Source organism: Nannospalax galili, unplaced genomic scaffold (assembly GCF_000622305.1).
Source record: "Nannospalax galili isolate Female #2095 unplaced genomic scaffold, S.galili_v1.0 scaffold436, whole genome shotgun sequence".
Lineage (NCBI taxonomy): Eukaryota > Metazoa > Chordata > Mammalia > Rodentia > Spalacidae > Nannospalax > Nannospalax galili.
This window is the reverse complement of record NW_008337921.1, coordinates 286945-301746: the sequence shown is the minus strand read 5'-3', so window position 1 is coordinate 301746 and position 14802 is coordinate 286945. Positions and strand designations below refer to the sequence as shown.

At 51.7% G+C, this 14802-nt stretch overlaps 1 protein-coding gene across 1 annotated transcript in view; it reads left to right on the top strand.

Annotated features, from left to right (window-relative positions):
- The window catches only part of Trmt44 (tRNA methyltransferase 44 homolog), a 32741-nt gene extending 18165 nt beyond the window's left edge, over window positions 1-14576 (top strand). The window contains exons 7-11 of the mRNA XM_008832859.3: window positions 4714-4820; window positions 5751-5934; window positions 7403-7835; window positions 9766-9882; window positions 13891-14576. Of these exons, the coding sequence (XP_008831081.2) occupies window positions 4714-4820; window positions 5751-5934; window positions 7403-7835; window positions 9766-9882; window positions 13891-14117 (1068 nt within the window). The 3' untranslated portion in view covers window positions 14118-14576. The remainder of the gene's footprint in view (window positions 1-4713; window positions 4821-5750; window positions 5935-7402; window positions 7836-9765; window positions 9883-13890) is intronic.
- The last annotated feature ends 226 nt before the right edge of the window (window positions 14577-14802 follow it).

The window sequence follows — 14802 nt, the reverse complement described above, 5'->3', positions numbered from 1 at the left end:
GACCTCAATGTGAAACTTGAAACTCTGAAACTGTTAGAAGAAACCATTGGCAGTAACCTATAAGAGATGGGTGTAGGAAAGGACTTTCTCAATTGGGTACCAGTTGCTCAGGAATTAAGGTCAACAATCAACAAGTGGGACCTCATTAAACTAAAAGCTTTTGTACAGCAAAAGAAACAATCCAGAAAGTGAAGAGAAAACCCAGAGTGTGAAAAATCTTCACCAGTGACACATCTGATAGAGGTTTAATATCCACAGCATACAAAGAACTCAAAAAACAAAGAAGCAAGAAAGCAAATGACCCAATTAAAAGATGGGCTAAAGATCTAAGTAGAGTTCTCAAAGAAGAAATAAAGATGACTAAGAAACATCTTAAAAAGTATTCAGCATTGTTAGTAATAAGGGAAATGCAAATTAAAACCACCCTAAGGTTCCACCTTACCCTAGTCAGACTGGCTAACATCAAGAGAACCGATGATACCAAATGTTGGCAAGGATGTGGGGAAAGGGGAACGGTCATTCACTGCTGGTGGGACTGCAAACTCTTGCAGCCTCTATGGAAAGCAGTGTGGAGATCTCAAAAAACATAAAATGAACCTACCATATGACCCGGTTATACCACTCCTTGGCATGTACCCAAAGAACTCATCCTATTGTAGAGACACTTGTACAACCATGTTTGTTGCTGCTCTTTTCACAATAGCTAAGAGATGGAAGCAACCTAAGTGTCGTGGATAATGAAAATGTGGTATATTTTCACAACGGAGTTCTACTCAGCAGTGAAGAAAGAGGAAATCATGAAGTTTGCAGGTAAATGGATGGCTCTAGAAACTGTTATATTAAGTAAAGTAACAGACTCAGAAAAACAAAAGACATATGTTCACCTTTGTTTGTGGAGCCTAGCACCGAACCTTGTAAGTAAGTGCATATCTTGATGTCACTGCAGGAACCAGGAAAATGGAAGGAAACCAGGGAAGAATAGTAGGAGAAGAATAGTAGGAGACAGGTGTTCTAGGGAAGAAACGTGTAAAAAGGGGTAGTTACAGGGAGATGGGGAAGGAGGGCTGTACAAAGAACTATGGGAATAGAGGGAAAGAAGGAGCTCAGTAGGAATGGGACCATAGCAGACAAACTATCAAAGGAGAATGGGGAAAATGAGGACACTTTAAATGGGGAGGGCGGGGAGGGAGGACAAGACAGGGAGAGAAAGACGAGAGATAAATAATGCCTAGCTAGTATTAAAAAAACAATTGTATTAGTCCAAAAATCTACTGCAAAATTATACATACATTATCTCTACATGAGTCCGTGTGTATAGCTGAAGACCACATAACTAGAAACAGGGCCAGACAGGAGAAACCTTCCTTTGAGTTGTAGGCCAGGGTGGTCCAAGAGACTTCACAAATTGAGCAGGCTATTGCCACAGTCCTTGATGGCCTCCCAGAACTTGATGGTAAGACCCTATTCCTGAAGACTGAGACGGAATATATTTTAGACACACGATCTGGAGCAATGGAGCTGGTACTGACCTGGAAGCCACCTCCCCTGAAGGCTAGCTCTCATAGCTTTGGAGAGCACTATGCAAGCTGCTATGGGAGAACATCAATCTATGGTCCAATCCTACCTTGAAGGCGTGAGAACCACATCAATGACCAGTGGTACAGTAGTGGCACTTTTATCTTGGGGGTAATCAGCTGCCTAATTAGACTTAAAGCCTACTCAGTGAGAGGAAACTTATGTCTGGTACTGTAAACCTAGCCAAGTACACATCGCTGGAGAGGTCATAGATCTTATAGAAAACCCTTAGGCTGTCACATCCCTAGACAAATGTAATTTCTTACAATGTGCAAAGTGTGGATCCTTAAATTTACAGACAAGTATCCCAGCCACCACCCATCAAAGTAGCTTCTTTTTCAACAGAGAGATAATTACAGACTTCCACAACTGGTCATACGCAGAGATTGTGAACTGCCCAAGCCTACGTGGCACATATAGGATGCAGCCTCTACACCTAAGACTCACAGAACGTAGAACAAGGGATGGAGAGAACACTAATGCATCTTTCAGTTCTTGTCAATGAAGCTCCCTCATGCAATAGTGGGCCAGGAAAGCAAAAGGCCACAAATGGCCAAAACACAGAGACTAAGAGTCTGCAGACTATGGGTCCTTGGAAAGAACTTCTGTATTAAACCCCACCCACCCAGGGCTCAGGGACCATTGCAGAAGAGGGGGTGAAAAGATTGTAAGAGCCAGGGAGGAGGTGCATGACCATGTGGAAATAGTCTTACAGGCACCTGGGACCCTTCTCATACAGACGTACAGCAGTGCTGTCAGCATGCACAAGACCCTTGCAAACAGGCAGACGAAAACCCAGCACAGAACTGAGGAAATGAACAGCAGGCCCCAACCATAGTCGAAGAATTTTTGTCAGCTGATTACTGCTGGGTGAGGAAGAGCTGATCTTGAAGAGAGACAGTCTAGACAAGCTGACTAAACCCTGGTGGATGAACTTGCCTGGAGGGACATGTCAGGACACTAACTTTACATAATAGGCCTTAATACAAATGACAGAATGTATGAACTCCAATGGGGGGGCCTATGGGTAGGGCAAGGGGGAAGGGGGGTTATAAAGATGATTTTGTGTATAGAATACACAAAAATTCAATAAAATTTTTTAAAAAAGAATCTTAGGTTTGAGGACTGTTAGTAAGCTAGATGTGTGGAGACAGGTGTCAAGTCCACAGATCCTCAGACTCTGAACTGCACATGAGGCTGATGCTCAGTAGTAACAAGGTAGGTGCCTGTGTCACTATGTTCCTAGCTCTTACCCCCTCCATAGGCACAAAGTCCAACAATGACTTGGCATTAAGTCCTGACTTACTTCAGGAAGCGCTGGCCATTTTGAGGTGCTCTCAGGAACCATGTAGCTGGTTTGAGGTGTTTATTAGAGGTTCCCCAGAACCTGCCTTCCCGTCTCCATAGGTACAAAATCCAAACAGTGACCCAGCAGTAAGTCCTGACCAAGGGAAGGGCTAGCCATTGTGAGGTGGCCTCAGGAAATCTGTAGAAAGTTCAGGGCCTGCCTTGGGCCCATCCATGGCCACTTGACCTGAGAACCCCTTCAAGCTTCAGTCAGGGCAGCATGCCCACAAGAACCCTGCCTCCTTGCTGCGCCAAAGCTCCAGTCTCATGCCAGTCTCTCGTGTCCCATGTGGGGTGAGGTGGAAGTTGATTGCGCTTCAGCAGAGCCTTTGCGTCGCCTCTGGCTGTGAGGTTTCACTGGCAGCTGTGTGCTGTTGGAGTGATTTCCTTCTAGCTGCTGTTGAGTGAATTCTGTGGTAGTTCCGTCTAGAAATTTCATCCAGTCTGGCATACAGCTTCTTTCAGCCCACCAGTTCAACAGGAGAGCATTTAAAACTTGTTTGTGACTGAGTTGCGAGGATCCCAGGTAAATTACCTTTGCTTCGTGGAGCTGTGTGTCAGATAGGAAGGGTGCAGTTTGCTGTGTTAAGGCCAGTTGAGGCTTTTTATGAAGCAGGTGGGACTGTTTCCAGCGCTCCATGGCAGGATTATAGCAATTACAGGACTCAAATAAAGACTTGATTAGTGAAGAGACGAAGGGCAAATTTAAGGGTAGAACAGTGAAATGATGACTACGTGCTGCTGACTGCTTCCTGTGTGGGCTGTGCACTTACCAGCTGGACAACGGAAGGGTCAGTGTTTCAGTTCCTGTGTGAACAGCTGTGGCAGCAGAGCTCTGACAGTAAGGTTTGGTGTAGGGACAGCTGGAGAGGCCCTTATGTCCAGCAGTGCTCCATCCGCCTGCTCAGTCCCGCACCTTCACAGGTGAGGAAGGAGGCTCTGGTTGGTGGTGTGCCTCTTTGCTCTGTTTCTATTGGTAGTTCATGGAGATGTCACTCTTGGTGATTCAGGCTGGGCTGCTGACCATCAGGAAGAGGGGTGTGCAGAATGGAAGGCCACAGCAGCTTACCAGTTTACCACCTCACTTCTCTGTCAGTTCCTCTAGGTTCATGCAAAATTTAAGGTTTCAGTCATCAAAGGGCGATTAGGGGGCTAGAGAGATGGCCCAGTGGTTGGGAGCACTGACTGTTCTTGCAGAGGACCTGGGTTTGGGTCCCAGCATCCACATGGCAGCTATGAACCGTCCCTAACTCCAGTTCCAGCGGATCCGATGCTCTTTTCTGACCTCCTTGGGCACTGGGTGACACAAGTGCTCTTACACACATGCAGGCAAAACACTCATACACATAAAATAAGAATAACAAATAAAAAAAAGGTTTTGTTTTTTTTTTATCTTTTTGAGACAGGGTCTCCCTATAGCCCCAGCTGTCCTGGAACTCACTGTGTAGACCAGGCTGGCCTTGAACTTACAGAGATCCACCAGCCTCTGCCTCCCAAGTGCTGGGATTAAAGGCGTGCGCTACCACATCTGGCATAAAAAAAGTTTTAAAAAAGGAGATTAGTACCCAGAAAGGTGCCCTTTTAGGGGTGACCTTCAAAGTTGTCAGTGGTTTGTGTCCTTGAGGGGTGAACCAGGGGCAGGGACAGTCACTTCGTTGCTCTGGGTGACTCAGGTGCAGAGGGATCCCATAGGATCATGTGGCTGTGGGTTGTGGTTCAGAGCATGTGTCCTGCTGTCTCGGCAGGTTTTGGAGGTATATTGATGATTTCTTATTGTGTGCCATCCTTAAGGAAGGTTCCATTACCCCGAGTGACAAGACCCTGTTCCCTGGTGTGGACTGGCTGATTGGTAACCATTCTGATGAGCTCACTCCTTGGATTCCTGTCATTGCAGCCAGGTGAGCGGAAGAGGAGGCAGGTGACTGTGTTCCCTCCTGGACACACTGTCCAAGATGATGGCTCCTGGCGATGTGTGGCTGTGTGGCTCTTGATGTGGTAGCTGAGGTCATTGAAATGATCGTGTGATGGATACACTGAGTAAATTGGAATCTACCTGCTTTACTTCTAAAATGGTGACCACTGGAAAACACAAGCCACATACTGGGCTCCCCGAACACTTCTGTTGATCATACTGGTCAGCAGACTCTACCCAGTGTTGAAAGATACATTCTCCTTTGAAAGTCTTCTGATTCTGGGAGGGTTTGGCTTCAGGGGAAAAAAAAATCTATCTGCCCTTCACAAATGGGAGCTCCGGGGCCATCAGAGAACGCCTATGCCTTCAGGGACCTTGGAACAATGGGGCTCCTTATCCTGCCTGGACTCTGAGCTGTTTCTGCTCCCACAGAACTGCTGCAGGTTGAGTCTGAACTTACCTTTGCTGTGCCTGCCTCGGTGAAGTTCAGTGTGCTTCAGAGAACTGGGGTTGCAGTGGGTCAGACTAACCACGTGGGAAGTTATGTTAATTAGATTTATATTTTATTGAAAAGACACACTCTGCTGTGTGGTTTTTAGAGATTTACAGGGGAAATTCATGTTTCCCAGAACCTACATGGCCGCTAACAACTGTCCATAACTTCAGTTCCCTGGGATCCGATGTCCTCTTCTGGCCTCTGTGGGCACTGCATGCATGGATGCACTTACTTATGTGCAGACGAAACACTCATATAAAAATAAATTAAAAAGATAATAAATACAGGAGCAGCCAGGCACTGGAGAGATGACTCGGGTTAAGAGCACCCGCTGTCTTCCAGAGGTTCCAGCACCACACAGTGTTTCACAACCACCTACATAGATGTACTGCACATAGATGGTTTCTGTGGCTCTCCCAGGTCTTCCTATGACTGCCGGTTCTTCGTCTTGCCCTGCTGCTTCTTTGACTTCGCAGGGCGATACCGCCGGCGGCAGAGCCGGAAGACGCAGTACCGAGAGTATCTGGACTTCGTCCTGGAGGTGGGGCTCTCCTGCGGCTTCCACGTGCAGGAGGACTGCCTCAGGATCCCTTCTACCAAGCGGGTATGTGTGACCTGGCCATGCAGAGGTGGGTGCGGAGCTGGGGCCGCACCAGGAAGCCATGCTCCTACTTCGCCCGGGTTCCTTTGGATGTTCCCTTCGTGTTCACCCTCGGCCCCCGTGTGCTATTCCTCTAACTTGGCAGCTCTTGCTCCTCTGAGCTCGTAGGTTTGGGAAGTTGCTGGGTTGGTCCGGGGGTTGGCAGAGGCACCCTCAGGTGGCAGCCTTTCACCTGCCATTCTACTCGTCTACTCCCCGTTTAACCAAGGACTCTCGTGTAGTCTTCTGAGTGTTGCAGTGGGGTAACGTGGGACTTGCTTAGTAGGTACTTAGTAGGTATACCAGGTGACTGCTGAAGACCAAACACTTGCCCTGTGCGGCTCTGCTCCAAACACAGAGCATGTGGCAGGGCCTGGGTATCTCTTAACAGGATGATGATCCCCTTGCCTGGTTGTCCTGTGCCCTCGTTTTGGACTAAGTACCAGAGGTTAAGTGTAGAAGAAGGAAATTCCTTAGATGCATTGGGTGGCCCCCGTGCACCAAGCATCTCAGGCCTTAGGCTGGCAGGGTGACATCAATAAAGCCCTAGCCTCTCATGGCCCCTGGAGACCTTCAGAGATGACCCTGTGGCAGAGGCAAGTCCAGTCAGGACCATCCAAAGTAGAGTCCTCGTGGACTTTTACTGTTAGCTCTTTTATTTGATTTTTTTAAAATTCATTTGGTTTTTTTTTTTTTTTTTTTTTTGGTCTTTTTGAGACAGGGTCTCCCTGTAGCCCCAGCTGACCTAGAACTCGCTATGTAGACCAGGCTGGCCTCGAGCTCACAGAGATCCGCCTGCCTCTGCCTCCTAAGTGCTGGGATTAAAGGCGTGCGCCACCAAGCCTGGCTAGCTCTTTTATTTTTTTATCTAGCTAAACAAATTTTTTGATTTTTATTTTATTTTTAATTTTTTTGAGACAGGGTCTCCCCATAGTGCCCAACTGGCCTAGAGAACTCAGTGTGTAGACCAGACTAGCATGGATCTCATAGAGATCTTACTGCCTCTGCCTCCCAAGTGCTGGGATTAAAGGCATATGCAACACCACACCTAGTTTTTATTTTTATGTTTATGTATATTTTGCCTGAATGCATGTAAGTACACCCATCCATGCAATACCCACAGAGGCCAGAAGAGGCTATCAGAGCCCCTGAACCTGAGTCCTCTGCAAGAGCAGCCAGTGCTCTTAACTGCTGAGCCATCTCTCCAGCCCCAACTACTTAAAATTTTAAACTGTTTATATTGATGCCAGTCTTTAAAATAAGGGTGTTTTGGACTGGAGATGTGACTCGGTGGGTGGTGCTTGCACAAGGTCTTGTGTGTGACAGACGTCTAGAACCCTGATGGAACCTGTGCTTCAGCCCAAGGGTGCTCTGTGAAGAATGCTGGGACAGCTGACAGCAGCCTGCTGAAGTACTCTGTCTTCAAACACAGGTCTGCCTGATTGGGACATCCAGGACATACCCACCTGCTGCGGAGGTCTGGATGGACCAGCAGAGGATGCAGTATCTCCAGAGAAGGCAGGGCGGCCTCCAGAGCCCGCCTGGGGAGGAGCACACACCACCTACACCCCAGGCTACTGCCTGTGATGCTGGTCACCGAGACAGTCACATGGCTTTGGATGCTGGGGCTGAGTACGTGCCCGAGGTCCCTGCTGCTGAACATGGAGGAGGAGCTCTGGCCAGTGGGCCCTGGCTGCCTGGGTTCCGGCCTAGAGAAAAGGTGGAATGCGTGAGGAATTGTGCTGCCCTCCCTCGAGACTTCATCGACCAAGTGGTTTTGCAGGTGGCAAATTTGTTGTTGGACGGAAAGAAGTTAAACCCAGGAAGCTCTCTGGACCCCAGTGTGAAGGCCTGGAATGGAGGAGGTAGGGCACCCTCCCCAGAGAAAAGGCTGGGTGAACAGCTTCTGCAGCGGACTCTTCAGCTCTTACGGTTCCGGCAGCAGAAGTGCTTGGGCTTTTCAGGGGAGGAAGGCAGAGGCAGGTTGTGTGAACTTTACAGAGGTCAGGTGCAGAAGCCAGGGCTGCTTAGGTTCATCGGTGGAAATGATACAAACGGAAAAGTAGGTCACTGAGTGCCCCACCGCCACAGTGCACTCTTGAATATAAATATGACACTTTAATTCTGTCAGTCCCTAAATACAAGACTGTTGCCATGGAAGGAGACAGTGGTGTGGAGGTGGGGTTCAAGCAAACCAGCCAGGACTTAAAATACTGTTAAGAGCTTCCATGTATGGAGCTGGATGCTCCTCTCAGCCAGCAGAGGGCAGTGTGGGGCCATCCACTGGCAGAGCCACCACTGCTCCTGGAGTTGGGGCTGTTGCTGGAGAGCCAGGAGTCCGTCCCTGGCCCTGCACAGCAGTGGGTGGCCCTCCCCAAGCCATGTCCTCACCTGTGACTACTGGGCCAGGTTTCCTCCCTTCACCCTCTTGTCTCCCATGTTCGGCATGGCAGGACCTTCATGAGTATGTTCCCCTCCACTCCCGGGATCATCTAGGCAGAGACGTGTTCCAGGGCCCTGGCTCAGGTGGCTGACGGGCTGTATAACTGCAGGCCCAGCACCACGTGCCTTTGGGCTGGTACTACTGACTAGATGTGACTGTGGAGTTTGTGCAGGAGACAGGCTGGAGTCCTCAGGCTGGCAGAGCACAGGGAGGAGCTGGGATGCCAGGGTGGGTCTGGAAGTTCCTGAGGGTGTTGCACAGCAGGATTCCTGGTTCACCCCAGTAAGCAGTAGAAGGTAGGGGCCCCTAGGCTGTGCCTGGGATGGAAGGCCCTTCTCCGACCCAATGGGAGCCTCTCACAGACTTGGGTCCAAAGATGACTCTGAGGAGTCTCGTCCTGCCCGATACTAGGAGGAGCACCTGGGTACCATACCTTACCTGTCATAGTTGTCTGGCAGCCTGGGCATGTTTGAGACAGCCTTCTGCTCTGTGCTCACTGGGATTCCTACCCTCCCCACCCCTGCCCAGCCTGTAGCCTGTCTCCCAGGCAGAGGGCACAGGTGTGGGCCTATTCCTATCCCATTTGATGGGTCTGGGGCATCTCCCTCTGTAAGCCCTTATTAGATGGTGGAAAGAGGGCCCTTCTGGGGTCTGGGCCAGGCGGCTCTGATGCTATCTGGCTGGAGAGCTGTGGAGGCAGGGCTGTCCTTGGCCCCCTGCTTGGGCAGGAGGCACAGGTAAGCTCTGAGGTGCAGTATGGCAGGGAGGAGGTTCGTGGCAAATGCACCCAGGGAGACCCTTGTCATCACGTCTAAACAGTTGTCACTGTCACTGGGTGTCCAGTCAAAGCGTGAGCAGATTCTAAAGCAGCGCTGTGCTGTGTGTTCTAAGGCCTCACTCTGACATCTGTGGTGCTGTGTCACACCTACTCCAGTCCCACCTGAGCTGCATGGCCCACCTAGGCAGTGCCCTGTAGGGTGTGACTGACGGGCTGCTCAGCTAGAGCAGGTGCCGCTGGCCCTGCTTCCTCAGCTCTAGGCCCCGTCTCCTTTGTGGGGTACTGGGGAGGGGAACCTGGCCACCACCAGGCACTGATAGTGTCTCTTGATGCTCAGCCTGCAGAGTGGAACTGTGTGGGCCTGCATGCTGGCGTGCTGTGTCACTGTGGTTCAGGCGTTCCCTCTTTGTAATGGAGATGTGGATTATTAAACTGTGAGTGAGGGCCCTCTGCTAAAGCATACACAGCATACACATATACATGTGCAGGACTGGAGTGGCTTTGGGCCCTGATATCTCTGCTGATGGCAGGCTTCTAATGTGCCCTGCTGTTTGGGGAAACCCACTTCCAACAGGGAGCCTTTCCCTGGCAGAAGTGGCTGGGGAGCTGAACCCGGAGACACTGCGGCGGCTGAAGCGGGAGTGTGGGGGCCTACAGACGCTGCTCAGGAACTGCCACCAGGTATTTGAAGGTAAGGCAGGCCTGTGAGGTGGCCACATGTCAACCCGTCCTGCCTGTCCAATGCAGGCTCTTCTGGCACATTCCATAGCACTCTTCTTCCTGTTCCTGCATTTCTGGAGGGGCCTGTGATGCTTCTCTGCCTTCCCAGGCCACCACTGGCTTGACCTCTGGGTGAAGCCATGACCACCCACCCCTCTGGGCTCACTCCAGACCCCCTGTGCCCTGGCCCAGCTGGCTTCTGTGCAGGATGTGCCCCATCCCAAAGCTGTGTCACCTCAAGAATGTTTATTCACCTTTGGCCACTTCCAGCAAGAAGCATCTAGAGCACAGAGCCCAGCAGGGGGAGCCAGGACATGAACCTACCCCTAGTCTTGCCTGGATTCCTGCTGAGCACCCCTACCCTGCAGGCCTGGGCCAGGGACTCCTGAGTGGCCCTCATGGTGGGACGAGACCCAATCTGTTCCTGTGCTGGGTCCTGTGGCTCCAGGGCTGCCCCAAGCTGGGAGGTGGGAAGGCTCATTCTCCATGGATCACGGCTCAGTCCCTGCCCTCTGGAAGTGTTCGTCTAAGGAGGGAGAGTGTGGTGTGATAGTGTCTACCCAGGAGCCCATGGTGTAGACAGTGCCATGAGTTCATGGGTTTGTAGGAGTGCAACAAGGCGGGGGAGCAGTGGGATCTTAGCCCACTCCTGGCTGCTCCCCCATGGACCACTCTTGCCTCATGGAGTATGTGTGCAATCTTAGCTGTGTTCAAGGGGAGACATTAGGCAGTGTTTGCTGGTGACACACAGGTGGTAGAGACACAGCTGTCCCCATCTCAGTCCACGGACCCCAGACCCCAAGATTAAGAGGGTCACTTGTTCATTTTCCCTGCCCTTGTGTGTGACCACAGTGGGTGCTACCCCATGTGTGTGACCACAGATGTGTGCTGCCCTGTGTACATGAGAAAGTGAGTATGTACTCACTGCTGTGGTGAGGGGAGGTGTACATTGCTGCCCTGTGTGGGTGTGTGTACACAAATATGAGAACGCAGGTGTGTATGTATGGTCCTGTGTGTGTGCATGAGAACACGGTGTCCGATGTGTTCCTGTGTGAGAACACCGCTGTGCAGGTTTACACACCTGCCCCGGGGTCACCCTGGGGCAGCTGAACTTGGTTCATTCTAGCTAGCTCATCTTCACTGGAGTATGTGCTGCTGTGGGTGGACAACTAACTGGTCAAAGGGGCTAGACTCTGGTTTGTAGGAGTGGGTGCAGAGAATGGCCTGGCACAGCCCCCAGGGAGAGGTTATTGGAACTGGGATTCCCACACCCACACGGCCAGATGAGCCATGCAGTTCCTGGAGTCTGCTCCTACAAAGCTTCAAACAGTTCAGTGCCAGAGCACTGGGGACTGCTCTTCTGGTTCCCGGCATATTTTCTTTGATTTCGTGAAGGACTGTCTTTCCTCCCAAGTATAAATAGCTAGCTTATAGTTGCTTTCTGTGCAGTTCACTTGAGGGGCAGGATTGTTTTTGGAATCACTTCTGAATAGGCAGCTTGGGGACCCAGTGCACGTGAATGTTTCTTCCAGTCATGCAGAAACTATGTGCTGAAGCTGGACTTATCTCTGGATGGGGTTTGGTCTGGTTTCGTTTTGTTGTTTAAGCTAACGTGGCGCTGGCTGGTCTGGAGTGTGTGAGCCTGAGGAGGTGGAGCTTTCTGATGGCTTTAGGTCTGCTCGTGTGAGCACCTCTGCCCAGCGCGACAGGGGCTGCAATGCTCTGACCTTAAGGAACCACCTGATGGAGCCTTGGGGGAGGACCCGCCTCTGCCCTGCCCCTTTCCAGGACCTGCTTGGAGCCTGTGCTCAGTGCACAGTGGCTGGGTGGTAGGGCTGTGTGTTTTTTTCTTACACCCCAGGGTGAAGTGGCCTCCACCACTCGTCCCCAGGTGAAGCAACTCCCCGCTGCCCCCCCCCAATGTGGCTCAGAGAGGCTGACTTTCCAAAGGTCTCCCTGTAAGTGTCACAATCCAGGCGTGTGAGACTCCCAATAATGGTGCCCCAAAGACCTAGCAGACCCTGGGCACTCTCTTTTCCCTGGTTCTCAGCAAGTGCTAGTCAAAGGGTCTGTTCTTGTCAGGCAGAGGGATAGTGGAATTCTGCAATCCCACAGCCCCCAGCAGGGAGACATGAGTTCAGAAAGAGAAGTGAGCCGGGCAGATTTGTTCTGTGATTCCATTTCAAATTAGTAGCACATTTCCGAGAGGAGAGCTGTTGGTGGTCTAGCTTGGGACTGGCTGGCATGTGCCTTGGAGGGCCGCCTCTCTGGCGCCTGGCACTAGCCTGTCCAGGATGACGGCTGTGGGGCCACAGGGAGCTGCCTGGCATCCTGGGGTATAGACGGGGAACATTGGGCAGCCTAAGCACCTGGCCATCACCTCTGTTATTAATGCCTCTTTAGTCCTTATGTTTCCTGGGTAGGCCTGATCCCCTGATCTTGGAAGTACCACCCCAGAACTGGCCAGGCACTCCCGTAGTTCATAGTCATCCAGGACGGACTTCATGTTCCTGCCCTGCTGGGTCTGGTGGGTGCCCCAAGGCTCTTCTGAGCACAGTTCAGAGGGCTCTGGGCCCTTAGAGGCTGAGTCACGTCTTGAGCTGCAGTGGAAGGCGCTTCTCTGGGAAATGTCTTAGAGTTCCCTGAAGTTGCCGTAACCTGGGCTTTGAGCTGCAGTGGAAGGCGCTTCTCTGGGAAATGTCTTAGAGTTCCCTGAAGTTGCCGTAACCTGGGCTTTGGGTCAGGGAAAACAAGCCTCAGCCTGGGGGAGATGGCTGCACACAGGGTCGTGTGACCCTGGGGCATGGAGACATCCCTGAAGAGGAAGCTCGCCCTGTGTCCTAGGTGCTGTGGGGTTCTCCCCAGGCTCATTGCTCAGGTTTCCTGGCCACTGGGGCAGCTGCCAGGCCCAATGGGGATACTCCACAAGGGATCCCAGCACAGACAGGAAGCTGCACTCATCACACATGCTCAGTTCAGTTCCAGAAGCCAGTGAGCCAAACTCCCTCAATGAGACGCCTTCAGTCCTCCCCTGCCACATGGCCACGGTGGTTTACAGCTCTGGGGGAAAACCAGGAAGGGCTGGTTGCTTTGGCTGAGTTTCACACAGAGCTGTTGGCTTCTCAAAATGAAGTGGCCAAGGGGAGCCCTGACTCAGCCTGGTGACTGGACCATCAGGCGCTCTGTCCCTGTTACCTTACCAGGGGACCCAGGTAGCCCACAACTGTGCCCCTGGATCCCTCCTGCTGCCCAGCTTTGAGGTCAGCCCTGCCTGTTACAGTTCCTCTGCCACCCCTGGCCCTATCAGCCATGGCACTTCTTATTTTGTGTCTGGGGTCGCTGCATGTGTTGTTTACTGTCCTTGTTTCCAGGGCTTTTATCCCCCCACACACACTGCCCATGGACCCCTGGGGGGGGGAGCTCTAGCTGTGGGTATGCATTTGAACCCAGCAAGCACTGGGAAGTGGAGGAATCTCACCTCTTGACTTGCCTGTTCTTTTATGGGGAAGCATCCTCAAAGACCCAATGCCCAGTGTCAATGTGTTCCCACACTTGGCCCACGCCAGGGTCTATGTGAGCCTCACACCCTGGACCACTGGCATGAGCCTTCCTAGTGTAGAAGTCCCAGGTCTGCCTGTACATCCAAAGTGAGTCATGGTCCTTTTGATGCCCTGAAGATCATGTGTGACCTGCCCTGTCTGTCTGTCTTGCCCTGTCTGCTCTAGCATTGATCCCTTGGCCTTCCTCCTGTCTCTGAAGTGCTCATGTGGGTATACAAGGTTATGCCACCAGCAGGCCACCCTGGCCGTCTCCTGATTAATACACACCATGTCCCCACATCCCCTCCAACAAGGATTTGTGACCAGCGTCCCCACCTCAGCCCTGGCCCTGCACCACAAGGTGGTGATTCTCAATCCCAGTGCTGTAATGAACACTCAGGCGAATATCTTGGGTTTTGTCTTTTTGTTGTAAACCTCAGTTCTGAACGGGCGAGTTCATATTCGTGACTGGAGGCAAGAGCTACAGAAGGAGAAGTCTGAAGCCAGGCGGAGTGTGTCTGCAGAGGCGTTCAAGACACGCACCTGCTGGTTCTTCATCCACCATCCTGACGGCTGTGTGCTGCCTGCTACCCTCTGTCCATTTGCCCATGGGCCTGGGGAGCTGCGCCCATCCCAGGCCTTCAAGAAGCAGAGGCAGGCCCCGTGAACCACTTCCTTGATGAGCCACATGGCCAAAGGGGAAGTGATCTCTCTGTGGTGGCTCTGTAGTTCCCCCTGCTTGCCTCCCATGCTGGTGACCTGCTTTCTGTCGGATGGTGGACATCCCCACACTCGCAGTCTGCTGGGTCCGTCTCTGGCTGCCCTGATACAGAACCATCGGCCTCTACAGATGTGGCCTCCCCAGAGGTGTGCGTCCCAGCTTCCCTCTTCCTGGAAACTCAGCGTTGTGCCAAGCTTCTGTTCTGCAAGAGCACCAGGCTTTTTGTGGAGATCATCATCAGAGCCTCACCTGGGCCACACGGGTTCCAGAGTAGGACTCGGGGTGAGCCCTGCTTCCTGTTCCACCCTCTGGGTCCCTTCTGGGACCTTTTCCCCAGACATGTTAGTTTTGATTCCTTCCTGGAAAAAATTATTTCCATATAAAGTTATTTCTGATTTTACACGAGCAGTTGTACGTGCCATCTAGACTGAGTGTCCTGGGGATTGTTCCCTTGGGCCAGCTCTGAAACAATAATCTGCTAGCATCACCTGAGTGATGAGAATTAAGTCAGTCTTTGAAACTCTAAGGGCTCTGCAGCAACTAGGGGAAGCAGCCATATGGGGTCTCAGGCCAGCCTGGGTGAGGACCCACAGAGCCTGTTCCTAGTTCCTCCCTTAACCAGGTTGGCAGC